Source organism: Bubalus kerabau, chromosome 3 (genome assembly GCF_029407905.1).
Source record: "Bubalus kerabau isolate K-KA32 ecotype Philippines breed swamp buffalo chromosome 3, PCC_UOA_SB_1v2, whole genome shotgun sequence".
NCBI classification, from domain to species: domain Eukaryota; kingdom Metazoa; phylum Chordata; class Mammalia; order Artiodactyla; family Bovidae; genus Bubalus; species Bubalus kerabau.
This window is the reverse complement of record NC_073626.1, coordinates 34,235,076-34,257,437: the sequence shown is the minus strand read 5'-3', so window position 1 is coordinate 34,257,437 and position 22,362 is coordinate 34,235,076. Positions and strand designations below refer to the sequence as shown.

Below are 22,362 nucleotides of genomic sequence, written 5' to 3'. Positions count from 1 at the left end.
TTACTGAGGTATAGTAAGTGTTTGTCAAAACTCACGTCAAAACATTTCACAGTGAACAGAAACAGACTCACAGACACAGAGAACACACTTGTTGCAAAGAGGGAGGGGGTTAGGGGAGGGGTGGATCAGGGAGGTTGGAATTAGCAGATGCCAACTACTGTATAGAGAATGGATAAACTACATGGCCCTACTGTATAGCACAGGGAACTATATTCAGCATCCTGTGATAAATCGTGATGGAAAAGAATATGAAAAAGAATATATATATGTACAACTGAATCACGTTGCTGTAGAGCAAGAATTAGCACAACATTGTAAATCAATTTAACTATGCTTCAGTTAAAAATTGTATGGTTTATAATAAAAAAAACTAAAGCAATTTGAATCTAGTTGATATGAATACTGAACTGTTGGGGTAAAGTGTTCTGATATCTGCAACTGACGGCGAAATGCATCAGAAATAGGATGAGGGAAGTCCCTGGTGGTCCAGTGGTTAGGACTCCATGCTTTCACTGCTGAGGACATGGGTTCAATTGCTGGTCGGGGAAATAAGATCCAGTATACTGTGAAGCCTGGCAAAAAATAAAAAAAGAATGAATTTAGAGGCATTTATTTTAGACAGTGGGGAAAAGGACTCAAAAGTTGCAGGTCATGTGTAACAGAACACCATCACTGAGATATTGATTTTTTAAAAAGCAGTATTTATTACAGGCTTCTCAGGTGATGCTAGTGGTAAAGAACCTGCCTGCCAATGCAGGAGACATAGAGATGCAGGTTTGATCCCTAGGTCGGGAAGATCCCCTGGAGGAGGACATGGCAACCTACTCCAGTATTCTTGCCTGGAGAATCCCATGGACAGAGGAGCCTGGCGGGCTGCAGTTCATGCGGTCCCAAAGAGGTGGACACAATTGAAGTGACTCAGCAGCAGCAGCAGTATTTAATACACATTTCTCTAATTTTAGAAGAAGAGCATGTATATTGCAAAGCAGCTGAAGATTAAGCAGTTTCATTTAAGCGTGGTTATGAATGATGGGGTTGTGTCGTGGGCCTGAGATGCCTTGGTGCTCTGTGCAGAGGGAAGAGCAGGTAAGTCATACAGGGAGCGTATCAAGGAGCCCAGCCCTGTGGCTCGGCAGTGTGCTTGACTAGCCAACAGTGCTCGCTGAGGGGAGTGTCTGGGCAGCTTTCTAAGGGCTGCTCAATTAAGAATCCATTCTCAAGCCAGTCATCTGATGATGGGCACTTGGATTGCTTCCACGTCTTGGCTATTCTAAATATTGCTGCTATGAACATTGGGATGCATGTATCTTTTTGAGTTAGAGTTTTGATCTTTTAGGAGATGTGGTACAGGGACTTTCCTGGTGGTCCAGCAGTTAAGACTCCTCACTCCTGATGCAGGGGACCTGGGTTCAATCCTTGGTCAGGGAACTAGATCTCATGTGTTGCAACTAAGAGTTCTCAGGCTGCAACTAAAAAAATCACACATGCTGCAAGGAAGATGGAAGACCCCATGCGACACAGCTAAGACCCAGCACAATCAAGAAATAAGGTGTGGTATGTGTACATGAAATATTATCCATACAAATAATGAAAAATTGCCATTTGCAGTCACATAGATAGTCCTTGAGAATATTATACTTAGTGAAGTGAAGTCAGACAAAGAAGGACAAATAATACGTGATATCACTTATGTGGAATCTAAAATATAATACAAATGACTGTAATTTACATACAAAAACAATAATACAAAACAGACACAGACTCACAGAGAAAGCAAACTTAGATAATTACCTTTATAGTTACCAAATGAGAAAGCGGGGGAGGGATTAATAGGAGTATGGGCTTAAAAAAGCTATTATACATAAAATAGATAAACAATAAGGATTTACTGTATAGCATAGGAACTGTACTCAATGTCTTATAATAACCTATAATGGAAAATAAGCTAAAAAATACATGTGTAACTGAACCACTTTGCTGTGAGCCTGAAACTAGCACAATATTGTAAATCAACTGTACTTCGATTTTTTAAAAAAAAGAATCCATTCTCCTATCAGAGTTGACCAAGGCCAGGGGCTTGTGTGTAGTGTTTTTTCCTTCCTTGAGAGAACCTGGAATAAAGAAATTCTGTACGAAATGCTATGAAAAGATCTCCAAAATTGAAAAGAATAGTGTGAGTGTATGCTGTTGCTGTGTACAACAGATGGGAAAGAAACACACATCTGTATTTGCTTGTAGCGCTCTGAAAGGGATACAAAAGGAAGAACAGTGGTTTTGCCGGAGCAGGTGAGGTGGGGCCCGTTCCAGTCATGGGTACAGTGGGAAGGAGGCTTTCCTTGTCTACTTTTAAAATGTATTTATTTTTTTACTTTTGCACGTGCTGAGTCTTCGTCTCTGCACTCGGGCTTTCTCTAGTTGTAACAAGCGGGGGCTACTCTTTAGTTGAGGTACAAAGGCATCTCATTGCGGCGGCTTCTCTTGTTGAGGAGCACGGGCTCTAGAGTGTGGTCTTAGTAGTCGTGGCCCACGGGCTTAGTTGCCCCGCCACATGTGGAATCTTTTTGGACCAGGATCGAACCCATGTCCCCTGCATTAGCAGGCAGATTCTTAACTGCTGGGCCCCCAGGAAAGCCCCTCTTTGTATACTTTTTCAGAGTTCTGATTTTGCAAGCTGTGTGTGCTTAGCTGCCCAGTCATGTCTGACTCTTTGCGACCCCACGGACTGCAGCCCGCCAGGCTCCTCTGTCCATGGGGATTCTCCAGACAAGAATACTGGAGTGGATTGCCATGCCCTCCTCCAGGGGATCTTCCCAACCTAGGGATTGAACCTAGGTCTCCCACATTGCAAGCAGATTCCTTCCCCATCTGAGCCACCAGGGAAGCCCAAGAATACTGGAGTGGGTAGCCTATCCCCACCCAGGAATTGAACTGGGGTCTCCCACTTTGCAGGTGGATTCTTTACCAGCTGAGCTATCTTTTTATGGTATTTGCAAATGGTGTAAGTGCATTTTCTACTGAAAAATTAATAACAAAAATGCAAAATAAGAAGCTATAAGATAATATGAGACAATTCAGTCCAGTTCCTTGAAACACATCAAAACAGGAAATTTTAGGGCGTTGGCATTCCCTGATTAATCAGAATTTCAAAGACCAGCACTATGCTGTGAGAGTCGGGACTCTGTGTCTTAATAATGCACATGTGTCTTATGCACATGACTCTGTCATCAAGGTGCTTTATTTTGATACTATTACTTCTCTTTGCTTTTTAATTTTTATTTAAAATTTTTATTTTGGCTGCCAACTCACAGCTTGAAGGATCTCATTGCCCTGATCGGGGATTGAACCCTGGACCACAGCAGTGAAAGCACTGAGTCCTAAGCACTAGACTGCCAGAAAACACCTCTCTGTGCTTTGTTTTGTGTTTTATGTGTATTCTAAGGGCTTCCCAGGTGGCGGTAGTGGTAAAGAACCTGCTGGCCAATGCAGGAGACGTAAGAGATGTGGGCTTGATCCCTGGGTCGGGAAGATCCTCTGGAGTAGGAAATGGCAACCCACTGCAGTATTCTTGCCTGGAGAATCCCATGGAGAGAAGCCTGGCAGGCTACAGTCCATGGGGTCTCAAAGAGTCGGACGCGACTGGAGTGACTTAGTATGCACGGATGCGTGCACATGTATTCTATAGTTAAGTCTGTCATTTTCTCTTTCCCCTTTCATGAAGGTATTTGGGTAGACCCTGCCTATGTGTGGGATTTGGGGATGCAAAAGTACATTGTCTTCAAGAACACATCCTAAAAGACTGGCGTCCGTAATGGCTGCGGCTCCTGGCTGCAACGCCACTCATTCACCAGAGCGTCTCAGTGCCCTGTGGCGTCCTTGCTTCTTGTCGTTCAGGCTTTTAGGGACAGAGTTGGTCACTCTGGCTTTGGTCTAGAGACATATGATGAGAAGCCCTTTATGCAATAAGTGTTTAATAAATTAGAACACAGGTTTCCATTATCCCTTCCTGAAATGGGGCCAGGCACTGTCTGTCTGTAAGGATGTCTGCAGAGTGAAAAAGTAAACACAGAATCGGGAATCTTATCGTTAATGCAATTTGCCTTTGCTCTTGGCTTCCTGTGCTCGTCTTTGAGACGCCATTAAAAATGCATGCAGGATGTGAGTGAGATAAAACATATCAAAATTCAAGTTGATTCCAGTTCACCGTGACACTCCATTTCTCTGGCCCTCTGGCTTCCAGCGGCTTTAGCCCAGATCCTGGGGATGAGGGACGAGAGCCTCTGAGCAGTGAAAGGTACTGCCCTAAAGCTCATAAAGCTTACTTCAAAGGAGAGTTGGGAATTCCCTGGTGGTTTGCGGATTCCCTGGTGGTCTAGTGGTTATTAGGACTTGATACATTCACTTCAGGGGCCTGCAAGCCAAGTGGCATGACCAAAAAAGAAATAAAAGCAAAAACACCACCACCACCAACAAAGAAACCAAACGAGTGTCTTTGCCACTCGACCTGTAGAATCAGTAACTTACTTCATATTAATAATGATAGCTGTCCCTTCTTGGGCATATGCTGTATACCAGGTAAGCTACTTTATATATAAAAACTTATTTAGTCCTCATAACAGCCCAGTGAAATAAGTTACTATTGTTATTCCCATTTTACAGATGAAAAAACTGAGAGAGGTTAGGTGACTTGCTTGAGATCACAATGTGAATGGTAGGTCAGGAATCCGAACCCACACAACTGGGCTCCAAGGCCCATCTTACTAACCACATCTGCTCACCTCCCATCTGATGTGTGTGTGTGTGTTTAGCACATATAATTCTAAACAGTTGTGGTGGTTGGTTTTCTAACTCTTAGCAGATCAAGAATTAGGGCCACTAGAAGCATGTGTATAATATCGGGAGACAGACTAGGGACCTAGTAGGGTCTGAGGAACCAGTCACCTCCAGCAAGTCTGGTCTCTGCTAAGGAGTCTTTCTCGCACATTTCAGCTGTCCTTTCAGGAACCACAAAGCACAATAGAGGAGCATGATTCCATTTACCAAGGTGGTTGTGGCAGACACCGTCCCTAACATTCAATTTCCCCTTTTCTTAGGAATGGAATCCCCAGGTTTTCTATGGACTACACCACTGGGTCTCGTACTTCGAGGCTGGGCTGCTATAGCCCTTGGACTAGGAGCAGAAGTGGGATGTTCCAGATCAGCAAGCTCTGCCCTTTTGCTGCTCTTCTCATGGGCTGGGATACAGTCTCAGGGGACAGGGAATCACCCAGCGGTTACAGCAAAGGATGTAAAGAGTTTGGATCCCCGACCCTGTGGAGTCACCGAGGGCATCCTGGATTATTCATTCCTGCATTGTCACATGGGAGAGAAACCAGCTTTCTTGTTGAAGCTCTAAGTGCAGGCAAACTCACAGCTGATAAATACACCCAGGACATCAAGGAGAAGTTACATTATGTTTGCTGTATTTTGTTAATAAAGCAAGGAAATATTCAGAGGATTTTAGAAATAATTCGATAACAAGTTTTGAGGCCTAATGGGAGCAACTTTAATTATTTGGAAACATCCCCAGAAACTTTCGAAATGCTGGCAGAAAAAAGAACACGCTCCTCTTGGTTGATGTGATAAAAAGAGGATGTAAATTCAGTTCAGTTCCACAAATATTTATGGAAAAGCTACTTCATGCCAGGCAAGGCTGATGGCGCCCTTGTCCTCAGGGAGCTAACAGTTGGGCTTGGGGATCAGGGGGCTCGGGAACACGGACCGATGAGTAAGTGGATATAAAAGTGATCAAGCTGATGGGCACACACCCTGCCCTGACTTGAACATCAGGGAAGGCTCTTAGGAGGAGCAATCAGAAGGTTTGCTGGCTGCTGTTCCAGCTCTTGGCAGGGTTAAGTTTTCCTTAAAGAGACAAGTACTTGTGTCTTATGGAGGTTGGACCTGAAAAGCTCGTTCAGAAACTTCTCTGCCTTGAGAGATGTGAGCCAAGAAACTGACACCTTGAATTTCCCCCTTTCATCTTTTCTTCTTGTTCCAAGCTCCTTGCATCTTCAGGAGAGACTCCAGATAATCTTGGGTGGTCATGGTGCCCTCTTGGGATGTGGGTTAGAAAATACTCCCTAGGATATACTTTCCAGGAATCAGAGGGTTTCAGCTGAATGCCTTTTCTTTCATTTTTATTTTTTCAAATTTTATTTCTAAAAGAGCAAAGACATCCCTTTGCTGGCAAAGGTCTGTAGAGTCAAAGCTATGGTCTTTCCAGGAGTCAAGTAGAGATGTGAGAGTTGGACCATAAAGAAGGCTGAGCGCTAAAGAATTGATGCTTTCAAACTGTGGTGCTGGAGAAGACTCGTGAGAATCCCTTGGACTGCAAGGAGATCAAACCAGCGAATCCTAAAGGAAACCAACTCTGAATATTCATTGGAAGAACTGATGCTGATGCTGAAGCTCCAATACTTTGGCCACCTGATGGGAACAGCTAACTCATTGGAAAAGACCCTAATGCTGGGAAAGATTGAAGGCAAAAGAGAAGAGGGTGGCAGAGGATGAGATGGTTGGAATGGCATCACCAATTCAATGGGCATGAACTTGGGCAAACTCCGGGAGACAGTGAGGGACAGGGAGGCCTGATGTGCTGCAGTCCAAGGGATCGCAAAGAGTCCGAGATAACTTAGCTACTAAACAACAACATTTGTTTATTTTTGGCTGTGCTGGGTCTTCATTGCTGCGAGGGCTTTTCTCTAGTTCCGGTGAGTGGGGGCCACACTCTCGTTGCGATCCATGGTCTTCTTAATGCAATGGCCTCTCTTGTTGCAGAGCACGGGCTCTAAAGCATGTGGGCTTTAGCAGTTGCAGCTCCCAGGCTCTAGGGCACGGGCTCAATAGTTGCAGCACCTGGACTTAGTCATTCTGCAGTACGTGGATCTTCCCAGACCAGGGATCGAATCTGTGTCTCCTGCATTGGCAGGCAGATTCTTCACCACTGAGCCACCAGGGAAGTCCTATTTTTAATTTTTTACTAAAAATGTTATATGGGAGTATAGTTGATTAAAATTGTTGTGTTACTTTCAGGCGTACAGCACAGTGATTCAGCTATACCTGTACAAGTATCTGTTCTTTCTCAAATTCTTTTCTTTCATCTGTGAATAGTGGTAAACGCAGAAGTAGCCAGGAGCCTGAGAAGTTGAAACAGTGCCCACAGGAAGCAGGGTCAGCGCCCTGCCCCTCTCTTTCTCTCTCTGTCTCTTCCTCGTCCTCAGTGACAGGCTGATGGATGATGGGCTAATTATTGAAGTCTGGCTGTCAGTTCTGTGGATGGTGATGTTACCCTTACCCTAGCAAGGGACTGTAAGGATGATAAATTGGAGGTATTAGATGGCACTTGGCAGACAGAGAGAGTCAGTAATTAAAGACTTTGGAGCAGTCTTGCAGAAATATTGATGCCTGACAGACAGCTGATGCTTTCTTTTCCCCAGAGAGTAGAACTGCGGAAAACAGTCCAGATTATGGTAGTTGGGGTGACTAGTAGAACACAGAGGAGAAGCAAGGAAAGATCGAGCAGGGCGGTCACGAGAACTTTCCCCGAATGGTGGTTTGAAGCTGGCTTCCTCGGAGTCTCACTCCAAACATTTTCCTTACCTCTTCAGTCCCCAAAGTTAAGACCTGGCTTTAATTTTAGCTGATTTTAGTCAAAGCCAAAATCCAGAAGTTTATGCTTATAGAGTTAAAAACATTGCCTTTAATTTTGTTAAGGAAAATTATTTTCTTTCACACACGTGCATACACATACAGAGACATGTATAAATGTATATACACACATATGTACACACACACACATATACATGTGCTGTGCTGTGCTTAATCTCTCACTCATGTCCGACTCTTTTCAACCCCATGTACTATAGCCCACCAGGCTCCTCTGTCCATGGGATTCTCCAGGCAACGATACTGAAGTGGGTTGCCATGCCCTCCTCCAGGGGATCTTCCCAACCCAGGGATCGAACCCAGGTATCCCGCATTGCAGCTGGATTCTTTACCGTCTGAGCCACCTAGGAAGCCCAATATATATACATATCAGTATTTTATTTGATTTTTAACAAAGATTGATTGAATTTGTTTTTTATGCAAAACTTTGTGACCAGATTAAAAAAAAATACTAACGATGGAATAAATAAAATACCAAAACAAAAATCTCTTGAATTTTGCTAAAATTTTGAATTTCAGTTATAAATGAGAAGGCTCTGATTTATCCTGGATGAGTTAACACTGTCCTCTTTGAAATAATAAATAAATATGTTAAGTAGTAACTATTTGTCATGCTGTACTAAGTACCTGAATTTTAATCTAATCTCTCCCTAAAATAAAGGTATAAAATTGCTTCCTGAGGTTAATAGAATGAAATCCACAGCATAGCCTAGCAGGTGCCATGTCCTGAGCTCTGCCTCACCCTCCTTCACGCTCTTTTGTTTTACTTGATTTGATTGTCTTTGCAGCACTTCTTTTTTTTTTTTTTTTTTTTTAAAAAAAACCTTTATTTTGTATGAGGCGTCTCTGGTGGCTCAGGTGGTAAAAAGTCTGCTTGCATTGCAGGAGACCCTAGTTTGATCCCTGGGACAGGAAGATCCCCTGGAGAAGGGAATGACTACCCACTCAGTATTCTTGCCTGGAGAATACCATGGACAGAGGAGCCTGGTAGGCTACAGTCCACGGGGTTGCACAGACTCGACTGAGAGACTAACAGTACTATAGCCAGTTAACAATGTTCTGATGGTTTCAGGTGAACATCGAAGGGACTCAGCCCTACATATACATGGGTCCATTCTCCCCCGAATTACCCTCCCATCCAGGCTGCCACTGAGCAGAGTTTCCTGTGTTATACTGTAGGTCCTTGTTGGTTATCCATTTTAAATACAGCAGTGCGTACAGGCAACTGTAAGTTCACACAGCACTTATTTCTGCCTCTCATTTTCGTAGTTATTTCTTTGTTGTTTAAAAAGGTCATTGAAGGGAATTCCTTTGCAATCCAGTGGTTAGGAGTTGACACCTCCATTGCTGTGGCGTGGGTTCAATTCCTGGCCGGGGATCCAAGATCCCATGAGCTGTGCAGTGCAGCCTTTGAAGATATAGACTCTAAACTAGTGGTTACCAGTGAGGAGGTAGAAGAGGGGCAATATAGGGGTGGGGGAGTAGAAGGTACAAAAGGGTATAAGATAAGCTCAAGGATGCATTGTGCAACGTGGAGAATATAGCCAGTATTTTGTAGTAAGTGTAAATTAACCTTTACAAATTGTGTCGACAATTAAAAAAAAATTTTAAGTCATTGAAATACAACATAGGTGTAGAAAAGTCCACTTAGGTGAACTGCTAGGTAGATTTTTCCAGTGGTTATCGACTTTAAAAACATGTTTATTGTAAAATATACATAACATTTATTACTTTAGCCATTCTTAAGTATAGTATATGATTCACTGGCATTAAGTTCAGTTGCATTGTTGTGCAACCATCACCCCTGTCTGTCTCCAGAACTTTTCCATCATCCCAAACTGAAACTCTGTACCCATTAAAGAACAATGCCCTGTCCCCCACTCCAGCCCTGGTGACCACCGTTCTTCCTTCTGTCTCTATAAACTTGGCCACTCCAGGGACCTCCTGTATGGCTGTGGACTTTCGATATGAAGTGGACTGGCTGTGGTCCTGAGACCAGACACCACGTGTCACCCGTTCCTTTTTATTCAGGGTAAGTTTATTAATGTCCACCTGTGTGATGGCAGTCCCCAGCTAGCCATGGTGCCTTGAAGACTGTTCTCATGGATTTTTCTCTTATTTTCTGTCATCCCCATGAGAAACTGCTAGGCAACTAATGTCTCAGTGTCAGACCACAGCCTCCAGTGTGAGTAATAGGAGCTGCCAAGTTCACAGTTAACTTCCCGTGCCTGTCACAGTAATAAGTGGGTTGCTTCCCCCTAAGTGCATTCGGTTAAGTGCTCAGCAGTGATGCAAACGCCATCTTTTAGAATAAATCTAAGCCCTGTTTGAAGGATGCTGCTTCCAATCATGATGATTTCTGAACGTTTCTTCCTCTGCTCTGAAAGACTCTTCTGAATCTGAGGGCTTTGTATCCAAGAGTGTCTGTTTAAAATCAAAATGTGTTAAGTATGCAGTCCTGCCTCTTTCTGACCTGACCCCTTCCCTGAATCTGAATCCTGTCTAGATGAGGAAGGAACATCTGGAAGTCATCAAGGCCTGTTTCATCCAGGAGAAAGGCACATCCAATTTAGAATATTTCTGGAAAATGAAAAAGCAGAATAGGAATTTGAAAAGATTGGAGTGCGCTGGAAGGACATGTCCATGCCTTACTCTAGAGTGTGAACATCACAAGGCCATTCGGTGCAGAGGAAGCAGGGAGTCCTGCAGTCAAGGCCTTACTCTTGCCAAAGCCCCATTTCATGAACCAGTGAGCAGTGCAGGCATCAGAAAAATGGACTACGGTTTGTTATAGGAGCTGGAGATGACTGAAGAGGAAGATATTGTGTATGGTAACAAGGACGAATAGCCTCCTACCCCCATGGATGTTTTGGAGGAACGGTTGATGCACATGAAACTCACTGGATGAAATGATTGTTCTCAGTTCACCAGGCTCTTCCTGTACTTGGATTACACATCCACACCCTGTACCATAGGACTCTGTATTATCCCCCACTGGGTGTGGATGGAGTACACGTCCTCAATTCAATGATTTTGAGTTTCCCCACATAATTTGCTTTGGCCAAGAGAATATGGGTGGAAGGGGCCGTGTGCTAATTCATACCCCCCTCTCGTGCTTATGCCATTTGATACGAGAAGAACATGTCTTGTGTGGACTTCCCTGGTGGTCCAGTGGCTAGGACTCCAAGCTCCCAATGCAGGGGACCTGGGTTCAATTCCTAGTCAGGGAACTAGATCCCACAAGCCACCACTAAGAGTTCGAGTGCTGCAGCTGAAGATTCTGCATGCCACAATGAAGATGTTGCATGCTGCAACCATGACCCAGTATAGCCAAATAAATTAAAAATAAATACTAAAAAAACAAGAACATTATTTGGGGAGCTATGGGCCCCAGGAGAGTGAGACAAAACCTGAGGAATGAAGCTGAATCTCAGGGACACCCTGGAGCCAATCTGACCTGCAGCCTGAAGTAGATTGATGTTAGCTTACCTCTAGACTCATGAGCGATAAGAATATATGCTTGTCGTAGGTCACTGAGTTTGGGGGAAGTTTGTTACAGAACAGTACTGTGGCAATAGCTGACTCATACAAAGACCAAAATGTGGAAGCAGAGAGAAAAAGGGCAAGTGAAGTAGGTGGCTGACATATGAGTAAGGAAGGAAGTGGTGGTGGGGTCTGAGGAGAGAGCAGGTCGGGAAAGGCCTCTGAGAAGAAGAATGAGGTGGACAAGAGGTAAAGGCCTACGGCAGCTGCGGTGCCCTCAGGTGCTGGGATACAGGCGGCGGGATAGGAGGAGTGCATGCACGCACGTGTGCACACACGCACACGCACATCCCCTGTGCCTCTGATGAGCACTGCACCTTTTTGCTGTCTTCGTTCATGGTTGCCAATGTCTGAGAGGTTTCCAGGGAGTACTGGTTTGATTCCTAACCTGTCTAGACTTCCAGTTTTGGGCTCTACCTCGGCTTATGGTCACATTGTGTCAATGGAGCAATAAATGAATCTAAAAAATACCACCTAGTGAATATAAAAAAAAGAAGCAGACTCACAGATAGAGACAACAAACTAGTGGTTACCAGTGGTGAGAGAGGGGGAGGTACAAGCTCTTGGGTGTAAGATAAGCTACAAGGGTGTACTGTAATCACCAGGGAGTATAGCCAGTAATAATGTAATAACACCAAATGGAGTGTAGCCTTTAAAAACTGTATAAAAAATAAAACCAGCAAAAAAAGAATAATAAAAATATGAGTTATCTAAGGACAGAACTTTCCTGAGTACGTCTTTAAAAAAAGAATTATTTATATATTTGGCTATGACAGGTCCTAGTTTAGGCACTCAGGATCTTTGATCGTCACTGTGGAATGATGTTTTAGTTTCGGCATGCAAACTCTTAGCTGTGGCACGTGAAGTCTTTAGTTTCGATATGTGAGATCATTTCCTGACCAGGGATCAAACCCCGCACCCCTTGCATTGGGAGCTCAGAGTCTTAGCCACTGGACCACCAGGGAAGCTCTTCAACAACTTGCAAAAGTGAAAATCACATCTACTGTTTTCTCTGTTCGCCATTCTCTAACAAAACAGGCCAGATGCTGTTCAGCTCCCCTTGCTCCAGATTTGAGTTGGCGCTTAGAGAAAGCAGTCATAGAAGGAAGTGCTCTTAACAAAAGTGCACACTTATTGGCTTCTTACCCTGTGCAGGGTGTGCTAAGTGCTTTACATGTGTTTATTCATTAATCCTCTTAATCACCTTGTGAGAGCACACACTAAGAAGGACCTGGGGACTTCCTGGTGGTCCCGTGGCTAAGACTTCACGATCCCAATGTAGGGGATCTGGCTTAGATCCCAGGTCAGGGAACTAGATTCCACATACTGTAGCAAAGATCCTAGATCCCACATGAGGCAACTAAGAACTGGAGCAGCCAAATAAATACATAAATACATTTTTTTTTTTTTTTTAGAAAGAAGGTTCACAGTAGTGAGGGCCCCAGCTCTGAATCTAGACAGACCTGGTTTAAACTCTAATTTTGCCAGTTACTAGTGGGCTTCCCAGATGGCGCTAGTGGTAAGGAACCTGCCTTGCCAATGTAGGAGACTTGAGACATGGATTCGATCCCTGGATCAGGAAGATCCCCTGGAGGAGGTCATGGCAACCCACGTTAATATTCTTGCCTGGAGAATCCCATGGACTGAGAAGCCTGATGGGCCACAGTCCATAGGGTCGCAGAGTCGGACACAACTGCAGTGACTTAGCATGCACGCAGTGGGGCTAGTATTTTACCTTTCGAGTCTGTTTTTCATCATCTGTAAAAGGGGGATGATTCTTATAGCACTTTGCCATTGTGAGAGTTAAGTGGGATAATGAATGTAGAGAGGTGGGCACATCATAGGCGCTCCGTTGGAGAAGGGACTGGGTTTTACTCACTTTCAAATCCCTGTCCCCAGCACAGTGCCTTGCACATGGGAGGTGCTTGGAAGCTGTTTCCTGACCTGACCTGATGGGAAGTCCTTGAGGCTTTGGGAGCTGCTGGTGGTAGCAAGTTCTGAGGTACAAATGCTCCCTCCCGGCCACCTTTGCCAGGCCCCCTCTGTCTACCACTGAAAGTTTTCAAAGACAAGGGTGTATCAGTAATCCACCCCACACCCATTTCCCCAGCGCCCTCTTTGTAGGAGGCTCTGTGATTTTTTTTCTCATGTCCTGGTTTACACTGCCCTCTGGTGTGTGTTTATGGGACATGCATGTCAGGTGGGTTTGTGGTGACTTTTTCTTGACATTGGAGAAAAGAGGTTCCCATATATGCACTGTTTGCCATGCAGCTGCGGGGAGAGTTAATGATTAAGGACCCCTCCCCAATTTAGATGGAAACTCTTGAGGTTTACCAGACACGAGAAGCATTTTACCATGTCCCTGACCGCTTGACTAGCACACAATGCCATCCTTCTGGAATCAGGCTTCTTCCCTGTGTTCTGCTAAAGACCCCAGAGGAGCAGGGGTAGAGTTTATTTGATTCCCCCTCTGCTGTCTGGCTTCCTGTAATTCCCTAGGCACCTAGTTCTTGGGCTGCCCAGGTGGCACTAGTGATAAAGAACTCGCCTGCCAATGCAGGAGACGTAAGAGATGAGGGTTCAATCCCTAGGTCAGGAAGATCCCCTGGAGGAGGGCATGGCAACCCACTCCAGTATTCTTGCCTGGAGAATCCCATGGACAGAGGAGTGTGGCGGGCCACTGTCCATAGAGTTGCAAAGAGTCAGACATGACTGAAGCGACTTAGCACTCACCCACCTAGTTCTTATCACTGCCTCACTATTTGTTCTAAAGGGTCTGGATTCAGACCAGGCCAAGCAAAAACCAGAACTGGCCCTCCCTAACCAGTGTCTAAACACCTGCCCGGTTTACCTCTTCCCACCAACTGCCTCGCTCTGCTGTCCCCTCTCAGAGCTGAGCCCCCAGTCAGTGACTGTAAAGTGAGGTTCCGCAGGGCAGAGGGGTTGGTGGAGCTAAGGTCTAGCTCACCTTCCTTTCACCTCACCATGTAACCTCCCAGAAGCATTTGCCTTTTATGGTTAGGCTGGATCATGTTGATATACAACAACTTATGACCCACAAAAACATCGATTAAAAAAAACCTTATTTAGGCACTAGACCCTATATGTGCTAGGGATGGCCCTGGGATCCCAACCCCACTCATTCGGGACCCCTTCTTTCTCTCCCAGCTCATTCTGACCCAGCTCATGGCACGGCAGGGTCCCAGACTGCAGAGCTGCAAGGAGGGCCCTAAAGCCCTCGAGAAGGTTGATTTCAGGGCCCAAGATTGGACCGCTTTCTGCATCAACCCTCTGTTTCCATGTGGGTTCTGCAGTGACCTCTGTGCCAGGCTTGGTTTGGAGGGATGCAGCCAAGAGAGAGGATGCTGGTGAGAGCCCTCAGATAAGCCCTTTTTGCTGGATGGCCTATACACACAGACTTTTCTGGGAGCTTCAGGAGGCCTTGGGCTTCTTGATACACTGAGCGTCCAAACCCTCACCTCTACTGCTGAATCGTGGCAGCCAGGCAGCTTCTGGAGCTCCACTGCCCCCAGGAACTCCTTAGGGTGACTCCCATGGCCTCCCAGACCTCAGCCCAGGGTGGGGGGCATCTAAAACTTGCCCAGGGGATGAACGCAAAGTGGCCCAGGAGGCTTTAAAGCTGCAGAGTAAGGGAAAGTTTAGGAGTTACAGTACGCAGGGCTCGTCTAGGATGAGAGAGTTTTGGCTCTGCTATCTGTCCTGATGTCTTGAAACTTGGTGCAGGTTAGAGACTTGGTCTCTTTCCAGGAGGATGAAAACAGAAGAGGGAGTAGCTCAGCTCGGGCCATTTAAATCCATAATCCATCCACCCATTTATTTGTTAAACAGTGATTATTGAGTGCCTATATGTGCTAGGCACTGTGCTAAGTGCTTGGTGTATAGCAATGAACAAAACAGACGAAAATCCCTGCCTTCCTGGCATCGCAGCATCTTAATGTTAGCTGGGCAACAATACTTTTAATTTTTTTTCCCCAAGGTTTCTAGAATGACTACTTTTTTGTTTTATAATCAGTAAAAAATTTTATTAAAATAAAAACACAGTCTAATTTTTTTCCACTTCACCAAGGGAAAAAATGCATCAGAATTTGAACTGAGGGACTTAAACTAGAGTCAGAGAGAAGGTTTGCTTGCAAAATTGATTAGTTGCTGATAAGAGTTAAGTAAGATAATTTAAGTTGGTATGATGGACAGAGTGGTAGATTTGGAGTGAGAAAACTTGGAAATGAATCTCAGTTTTCTGGGTGACCTTGAGCAAGCCCTTGCTCAAACTCAGCTTTCTATTTTGAAAAATGCAGCTGGCTGCTTAAGGAAGATAACATCCACCAGGGCGCCTGGCCCAGAAAAGACGCTCTGAAGTGTTAGGTGATCTTGTCCAATCAATGCCAGTTATAAGACCGCATCTGCAAGCTTTGTGGAGGGCTCATCATTCACTGCCACCAGAGGCTACAGTCCTGATAATGAAAATTGCCTGGAGAAGAACCACAATTTTAAAAAAGTATTTGTTTACTTGGCTGCACCGGCTTTTAGTTGCCTCTCACAGGGTAGTTCCCTGATCAGGGATAGAACCCAGTCTCCCTGCATTGGGAGCGCGGGAGTGAGTCAGCCATTCGACCACCAGAGAAGTCCCCACAGTTCTTGAAAAAAAAAGAAAAAAAATTCAGAAACACAAAGCCACTTTTCCATTGATCCTTGCCCACACTGGTTTTGCTCCTTCAAAAGACTCTATCACATGCGGCGGCCCAGAAGTCAGGGGAAGCCTAGAGGACCGGGAAGCACCGCCTGGTGGGAGGCGGCGGCGCGCGTTGCTGGGCTGGTGTCCTGGCAACCCCGGAACGCGCCTCCCCGGGTGAAGCAGGTGGCCGCGGCGTCCCTCTTGCCCTTGGCTCTCGGATCTTCGGCCTGCAGTTCGGCAGTTCGGCTGCCAGTTGGGGTTGGTGAGTTGATGTCGGCCGTATCCTCCTTGGAGGCCTTGGAGCGTAGAGCCAGGCCTCCCCTGGGGGAAAGGGTGGACCACCCAGAGGAGGAAGGGAAGGAGCATCTCGGTGGGCGGGCGAGGGCCCAGGGAGGTCGGCGGGCATCCGAACCCGGAAACGCCCAATCAGAGAAAGCGAGGGAAGCTTTGATCAAGAGGGCAGCCCTGCCCTCTAGACTTTCAGTGGCCCCTGAAGTTTCTGTTTCCTTTGATTGATGCCTTTTTGTTAAACAAAGCTCTTTTCTTTGTCTCCGGCTCGCTTTTTAATATTTAAATCAATATCTGCATAGCTGAGTCCATGGACGCTGGAAGCGGTCCTCCGGGCTCTCATCTCCGCCTCCTCTACAGCAGAGACCTGAAGAAGGTTCAAGAGAAAGGAGACTCTGACATCACCACGGGAGAGAAGAGATACAGTTGAGTTTAAAAAATCAGGAGGGCTGACTGGGATTTGGTTGCCCCAGCCAAGTACACTGAACCAGAAGGCATCTTTTAACGTTTAAAAGAAGGCTAGTTTGGGACCCTGTAATAGGGACTATTTGTATTGATACTGTCTGTATTAACCCAAGGTCTGGTAAGGCAGAGAGCAGCATCGAGGCAGGCGTTCTCATAAATGACCTCCCTGGATCTCCTAATATATCTCACGAAGAGGTATATTGCAAAGAATGAAGGAGGACATAGGTTTGACCTGCCCAGTGCGTCAGTCAATAAATGATAAAGCTGGGATTTGACATGAGTCTTCCAGTCTCCAAACCCAGGCCCCTACTTCTTTTTTCTCTTTGCTAATATATCAGATTTGTGGCACTGTTCATCGGATGGGACAGCTCAGGTAGAAATTAGGAACACTTTAGTGAAAGGTTTAAATTAAACAGTGGATGGGAGCTCTGTGATTGATTTTTATGGCTGAAGAGAATGTTTAGGGGTACATTTGCCTTTAGAGAACAGTGCTGTGGAGAACAGCCACAGTCTCTCAGAAAACCCCGGAGTGAGTACATGTAAGTGGGTAGCCTTCATGCCACAAAAAGAGATTGTAGAACCTTCCATCTCTGCCCATTAGAGCTTGGTCTTTGGTCTTCTGCATTCCAGGTCCATTTACAAGTGCAGGGAGAGGGTGGAGGTATGATTTACTACCTACCTACAACTGGGGCTTCCCTGGTGGGTTTGACAGTAAAGAATTTGCCCTCAATGACTGGGGTTCAATCCCTAGGTCGGGAAGATCTCCTGGAGAAGAGAATGACAACACACTCCAGTATTCTTGCCTGGAGAATCCCATGGAAGAGGAGCTTGGCGTGCTACAATCCATGGGGTCGCAGAGTCAGACACCACTGAGTGACTCAGACTTTCACTTTTTATTACAAGCAGGGGCCAGTGGAGCAATAGAAATTAGAGCCACTAATTGCCCAAGGTGGCTAGTTCAGCAAGGAGAAAAAGGTTCTGGGACTCTAGCTTTAAGCTCCAGAATGTTCCGCAGTTTTCAGGTTGACCAGGCCTAAAGAAGGGTGCTGCTGTTTTAAGGGTGGGTAAAAGGGTTTCAGGTTTCTAGGTTAGGGCTCCTGGAAGAACACCAGACCCTGAGATTGCCACGCCACATTAACCAAAGACCCATGGCTTCCTTTTCTGCTGGAGAGGTGTATCCACTCAGGAGACCACATCTGAGCTCAGCTTCACATGGAGTCCACAGGTTTCAGTAAGGAAAGGAGCTCCATGAACCAGCGTAGGCTGAGTGTACAACTCTGGGTGTGTATGCATTTTTCCAGCAGAGAGGACCCAGGACTTTCTTTATTTCTTGGGGGGAGTCTGTGATTCAAAAAAGGGTTAAAAACAACTGTCCTAGATCTTTCGTTTGTTTGTTGAGCAGATAAACAGGGATTGGAAACCAAGTGTTTGGTTAAAGAGTATCCACAAGAAGCTAACTTGGCTTGCTTTGTTATTTTCTCCCTGCCAGACAGTGCTATTGTGTAACTCAGCTGAGATGACAAGCGTGTGAAAGTGCCTTGGTTATGTAAGGTGTTATTCCTGCCTAACGGAAATGGAAATAATTATTGTGAATTTCACAGATGGTACCAAAGAAACAGACTTTCTTCTGAAACAGATTTTTCCCCCTCAATTCCTTTCTAGTCATCAGAACTTTCTCTTAGGTTGGACCATCTTTTTTTTTTGTCTCCAAGTGTTTTGATTTAGGATTTTCAAGTTCATGGCTCACTGGATATCTTTTGCATTTGCGTAACAATGAGCATGATAAATGGTGACCCTTTCAAGAAGGAGGTTCCTTAAGTTAGCGTGTCTCGCCTCAGGCTGCAGTGCTAGGTAGAGAGGTGGGGCAGGCATTGTGAGCTGGGCATAACAGGTCACTGACTTGCTCAAAGTAACTTGATGTTACTCTACACAGTGGAGGCGTCAATATCAGAATGTTAGGGTTTGGACTTGCATTTCCAGCCCTTTTCTCCCACCTGAGGAGACGTGGAGAGGCAGCCTGGGGTCAGGCTTAAGTGTCTCCAGATCATGTTGGAAGCTGAGTTTCTTCTAGGAATTCCCGGAACTCAGCCGGGTCTGGAGAAAGTGCCAGTTGAGCAGGCAGACCCCTCTTCAGCCCTTGCTGGTCAGTCTGCAGAGTCTGCTGTTACGGCAGCTGCAGGCTGCTTTCTAGAATGTTGCCATCACAAAACTTCTTAAGTAAACAGGGAAATAGGCTAAATTTGTAGATGTGATTTCACTGGTTCGCTGCTTAGGGTTGCATAATATATTTACATTTTATCTCTCAAAAAAAAAAAAAAAAGAAACCCCAAAACTTGTGAGGGGGCCCCCTCTGATACCATCCTTAGCAAACAATCCTTGCTTTGGCGAATTCTCCAGTCCCCCCTAGTGGCCGAATACAATATACAATGTGAACTATTTAGAAAAGGCAGTCCCTGTTAAAACCTATGGGCAAGTATTATCATAAGTAAATGCTATGATAAGTAACTCAGAACTGACATGAGTCTCAACCCAGATGACATCTCTGCTCTTAATCTTATTTTTTTCTTTACATATATGGGTCCTTTCTGCATCTTTATATATACATTTCATACCCTTTTCATAGATATGTTACTGAAAGTAGGGCCTTGGAATGAAAGAGCATTTCTCATAGGTTTTGGAGGACATAAATGGCCAAATTACTCTTCAGTAAGATGGAGGTTTTTTTCAGCAGCAGTGTACAAGAATGTAATTCCTCCAAGCTGTGCCAGCCTTAGATATTTGTAAATGGATAGCAAATAATAATGTCTTATTTTAAGTTCAACTCTTTTACTAATGTAAGATGAATTTTTTTCCCCAAACATATATTGTCTATATATGTGTGTTTAGTGAATTACCTAATCATGTCTTTTGCTCATTTATTTTCCTTTGGGTATAAGATTTTCATCTTATAAATTTTTAAAAACTCATGCTTTGTCATGATTATTAGCTCTTTTTTAAATCCTGTATGTTATGAATCTATTTATAGTTTGCTATGAAAGTTTCAAGTGTGTGTGTATTCAAATCTATGCATCTTTTCTTTTGCTTGTATTTTATACCTTTCTTAGAAATAACTTCCCCACTGTAACATTATTTAAACATTCACTTGTTATTTTTTCAGATACATCTTTTAATTTTTGCATTCACATTTGTAATTCATTTGAAATGTATTTGGGGATAAGGGAGGTTTAATTTTATTTTCATTCCAAATGGTTAATGAGCTGTTCCAGAAATATATTTTTTGAATGATCCAGTCTTTCTTCACTGTGATAAAATGCCGCTATTAGCACATAAAATTTTATTCTAGCTACATTTGCTGTTTTGTTCTGTTGATTTATCTGTCAGGGTTTGTGTCAGTTCCATCATGATTATTGTAACATTAAATTACATTTTTTGTTGTTTTGTTTTTTTGGCTGCACTGTGTAGTATGTGGGGATCTTGGTTTCCCAACCAAGAATCAAACCCACGCCCCTTGCAATGGAAGCTCAGAGTCTTAACTACTGGACTGCCAGGGAAGACCCTAAACTACATGTTGTGAGTTATACGCCATTGCTCTGTAACCTGGTACAAGTTATTTGATATTTCTAGTACTCAGTTTCTTTATGGGTAAGATTACTTCTGTTTTATTTGTAATTGTGGCCTCTTTTTCATTTCTTATACGGTTTACTTACATTAAAATTTTTTTCTTGAACTCTATCTACATTTTTAATTTTTTCCATGAACTGCTAATTCTGATAATCATCTTTATTTCATTCATTTCTGCTTTTATTTTATGATTTCTTATCATTTTGAGGCATTTGCCTTTTTCCTCTTACATCTTGAGTTGAAAGTTTAGGTCATTAATTTTAGAATCTTTGTTTTCTGACACTATAGCCTGTCACTTGTAAGATGGACATTTTTCACAGTTTGTGTCTCTGAAGTTGGATGGGTCTGACCAGTGCCATGGGCCCACTAGCCCCTGTGAAGTAGTTGATATACACTTTGCTGGATGAGCACTGAATAACGCAGAAGTGTGTCTGTGGTTTGGAAGAAAATTCCAGAGGCACTTAAGAAATGCTCCGTCACCTACATTCTTGTTGCATTGAGATCCATTTTGGTGGAAAATGTGGGCATCAGGGATTGAGGTGAAAAGTGATTCAATAATCAGACTTTTGAATGTGCGTAAGGTTTAAGAATGCCTCGTGCTCAGTCGCTCAATCTTGTCCGACTCCTTTCCTCTGTTCATGGATTTTTCCAGGTAAGGATACTGGAGTGGGTTGCCACTTCCTACTCCAGGGAATCTTCCTAGGGATCAAACTCGTGTCTCTTGCGTATCCTGTATTGACAGGCAATTTTTTACCACTAGCACCACCTGGAAAGCCCCACGAGTGCCTTTAGCCATTTAATTTTGCTTTTATTTTCCTTCTTTAAATACGCACAGGATTAAAATCTATATCTAAGTAAGTCTAAAAGGATTCTTCAATAAATATAACAGTCCAAAATGATAAAGCACGTGTCATAATTTAATTGGCCTCCTCTGTTCTTTGTGGTCCATAAAATAATAATGTTTTTACAACTGATGGTGTCTTACGTTCAGTAAAATACAGTGTATGCATTTAAGGCTCTAGGTCCTAGTTACTGCTTTGTTGAATCCACAAGTTTTGATATATTGTATTTATGTCATCGATCATTAAGTACCTCGTGAGTCACACTATGCTTTCTTCTATTATGTGAAATGTTTGGAGATGTGGTTTGAGTTTACAAGTTTATGGGTGTTTTTTGGCTGTCTTTTTGTTATTGATTTTTAATAGTATTGCGTGTGGTCAGAGAGTGTGGTCTGTATTATGTTCTTGATACCACATTTTTGGTTCCATATCTGGGGCTGCTGGAGACCTGTGCTCTTTCTTCAGAGCTCTGCCCTCCACTGGGTTCCACTCCATCCCAATCACTCACTCCTCAAGCAATCGGTTGGCCCTCGTGTATGGAGGGCTGCCCTGGGCTGCATGCCATGCTGTGCTTAGTCGCACAGTCATGTCCGACTCTTTGCGACCCCGTGGACTGCAGCCCGCCAGGCTCCTCTGTTCGTTGGGATTCTCCCGGCAAGAATACTGGAGTAGGCTGCCATGCCCTCCTCCAAGGCGTGGCTCAGGGCCTTGTGCCAAAACAGCTCTTCCCACACTTGGCTGGCTCTGAGAATCACCCGAGGTGCTTCTTAAACATACAGATTTCCAGGTTGGTGCCCCCTCCCCGTAAGTTGGCTTGGAGCCCTGGAATCTGCATGTTGAACAAGTGTCCCAAGGTGATTCTCATCACTGGACGCATGTGGAGAATCAGGAAGAGGGGCGTGATAGAATGAGTGCAGTGACGGAGCTGGGCTTGAAGAGGAGGAATTTCACTGCCAAACATGAGCCTAAGAACTCCTGAGGGAGTGAGGCTTCTGCAAAATGTGGATTCCCAGGCTTCACTGACCAAGATTCCAGTTTGATGGGTCTGTAATGGGATTTGGGAATCGGTATTTTTGAATTATTTCTTATTTTTTAATGTTTTATGTTGTTTTTTCTTCCACCACCCCATTTAAATTTTTTTTTAAATTTTATATTGGAGTGTAGTTGATGAACAGTGTTGTATTAGTTTCAGGTGTACAGCAAAGTGATTCA

At 44.3% G+C, this 22,362-nt stretch overlaps 1 protein-coding gene across 1 annotated transcript in view; it reads left to right on the top strand.

Moving 5' to 3' along the window:
* The window catches only part of SPATS1 (spermatogenesis associated serine rich 1), a 43,397-nt gene that overhangs the window by 5,124 nt on the left and 15,911 nt on the right, over nt 1–22,362 (top strand). The window contains exons 3-5 of the mRNA XM_055574408.1: nt 14,018–14,163; nt 15,985–16,199; nt 16,528–16,650. Of these exons, the coding sequence (XP_055430383.1) occupies nt 14,018–14,163; nt 15,985–16,199; nt 16,528–16,650 (484 nt within the window). The remainder of the gene's footprint in view (nt 1–14,017; nt 14,164–15,984; nt 16,200–16,527; nt 16,651–22,362) is intronic.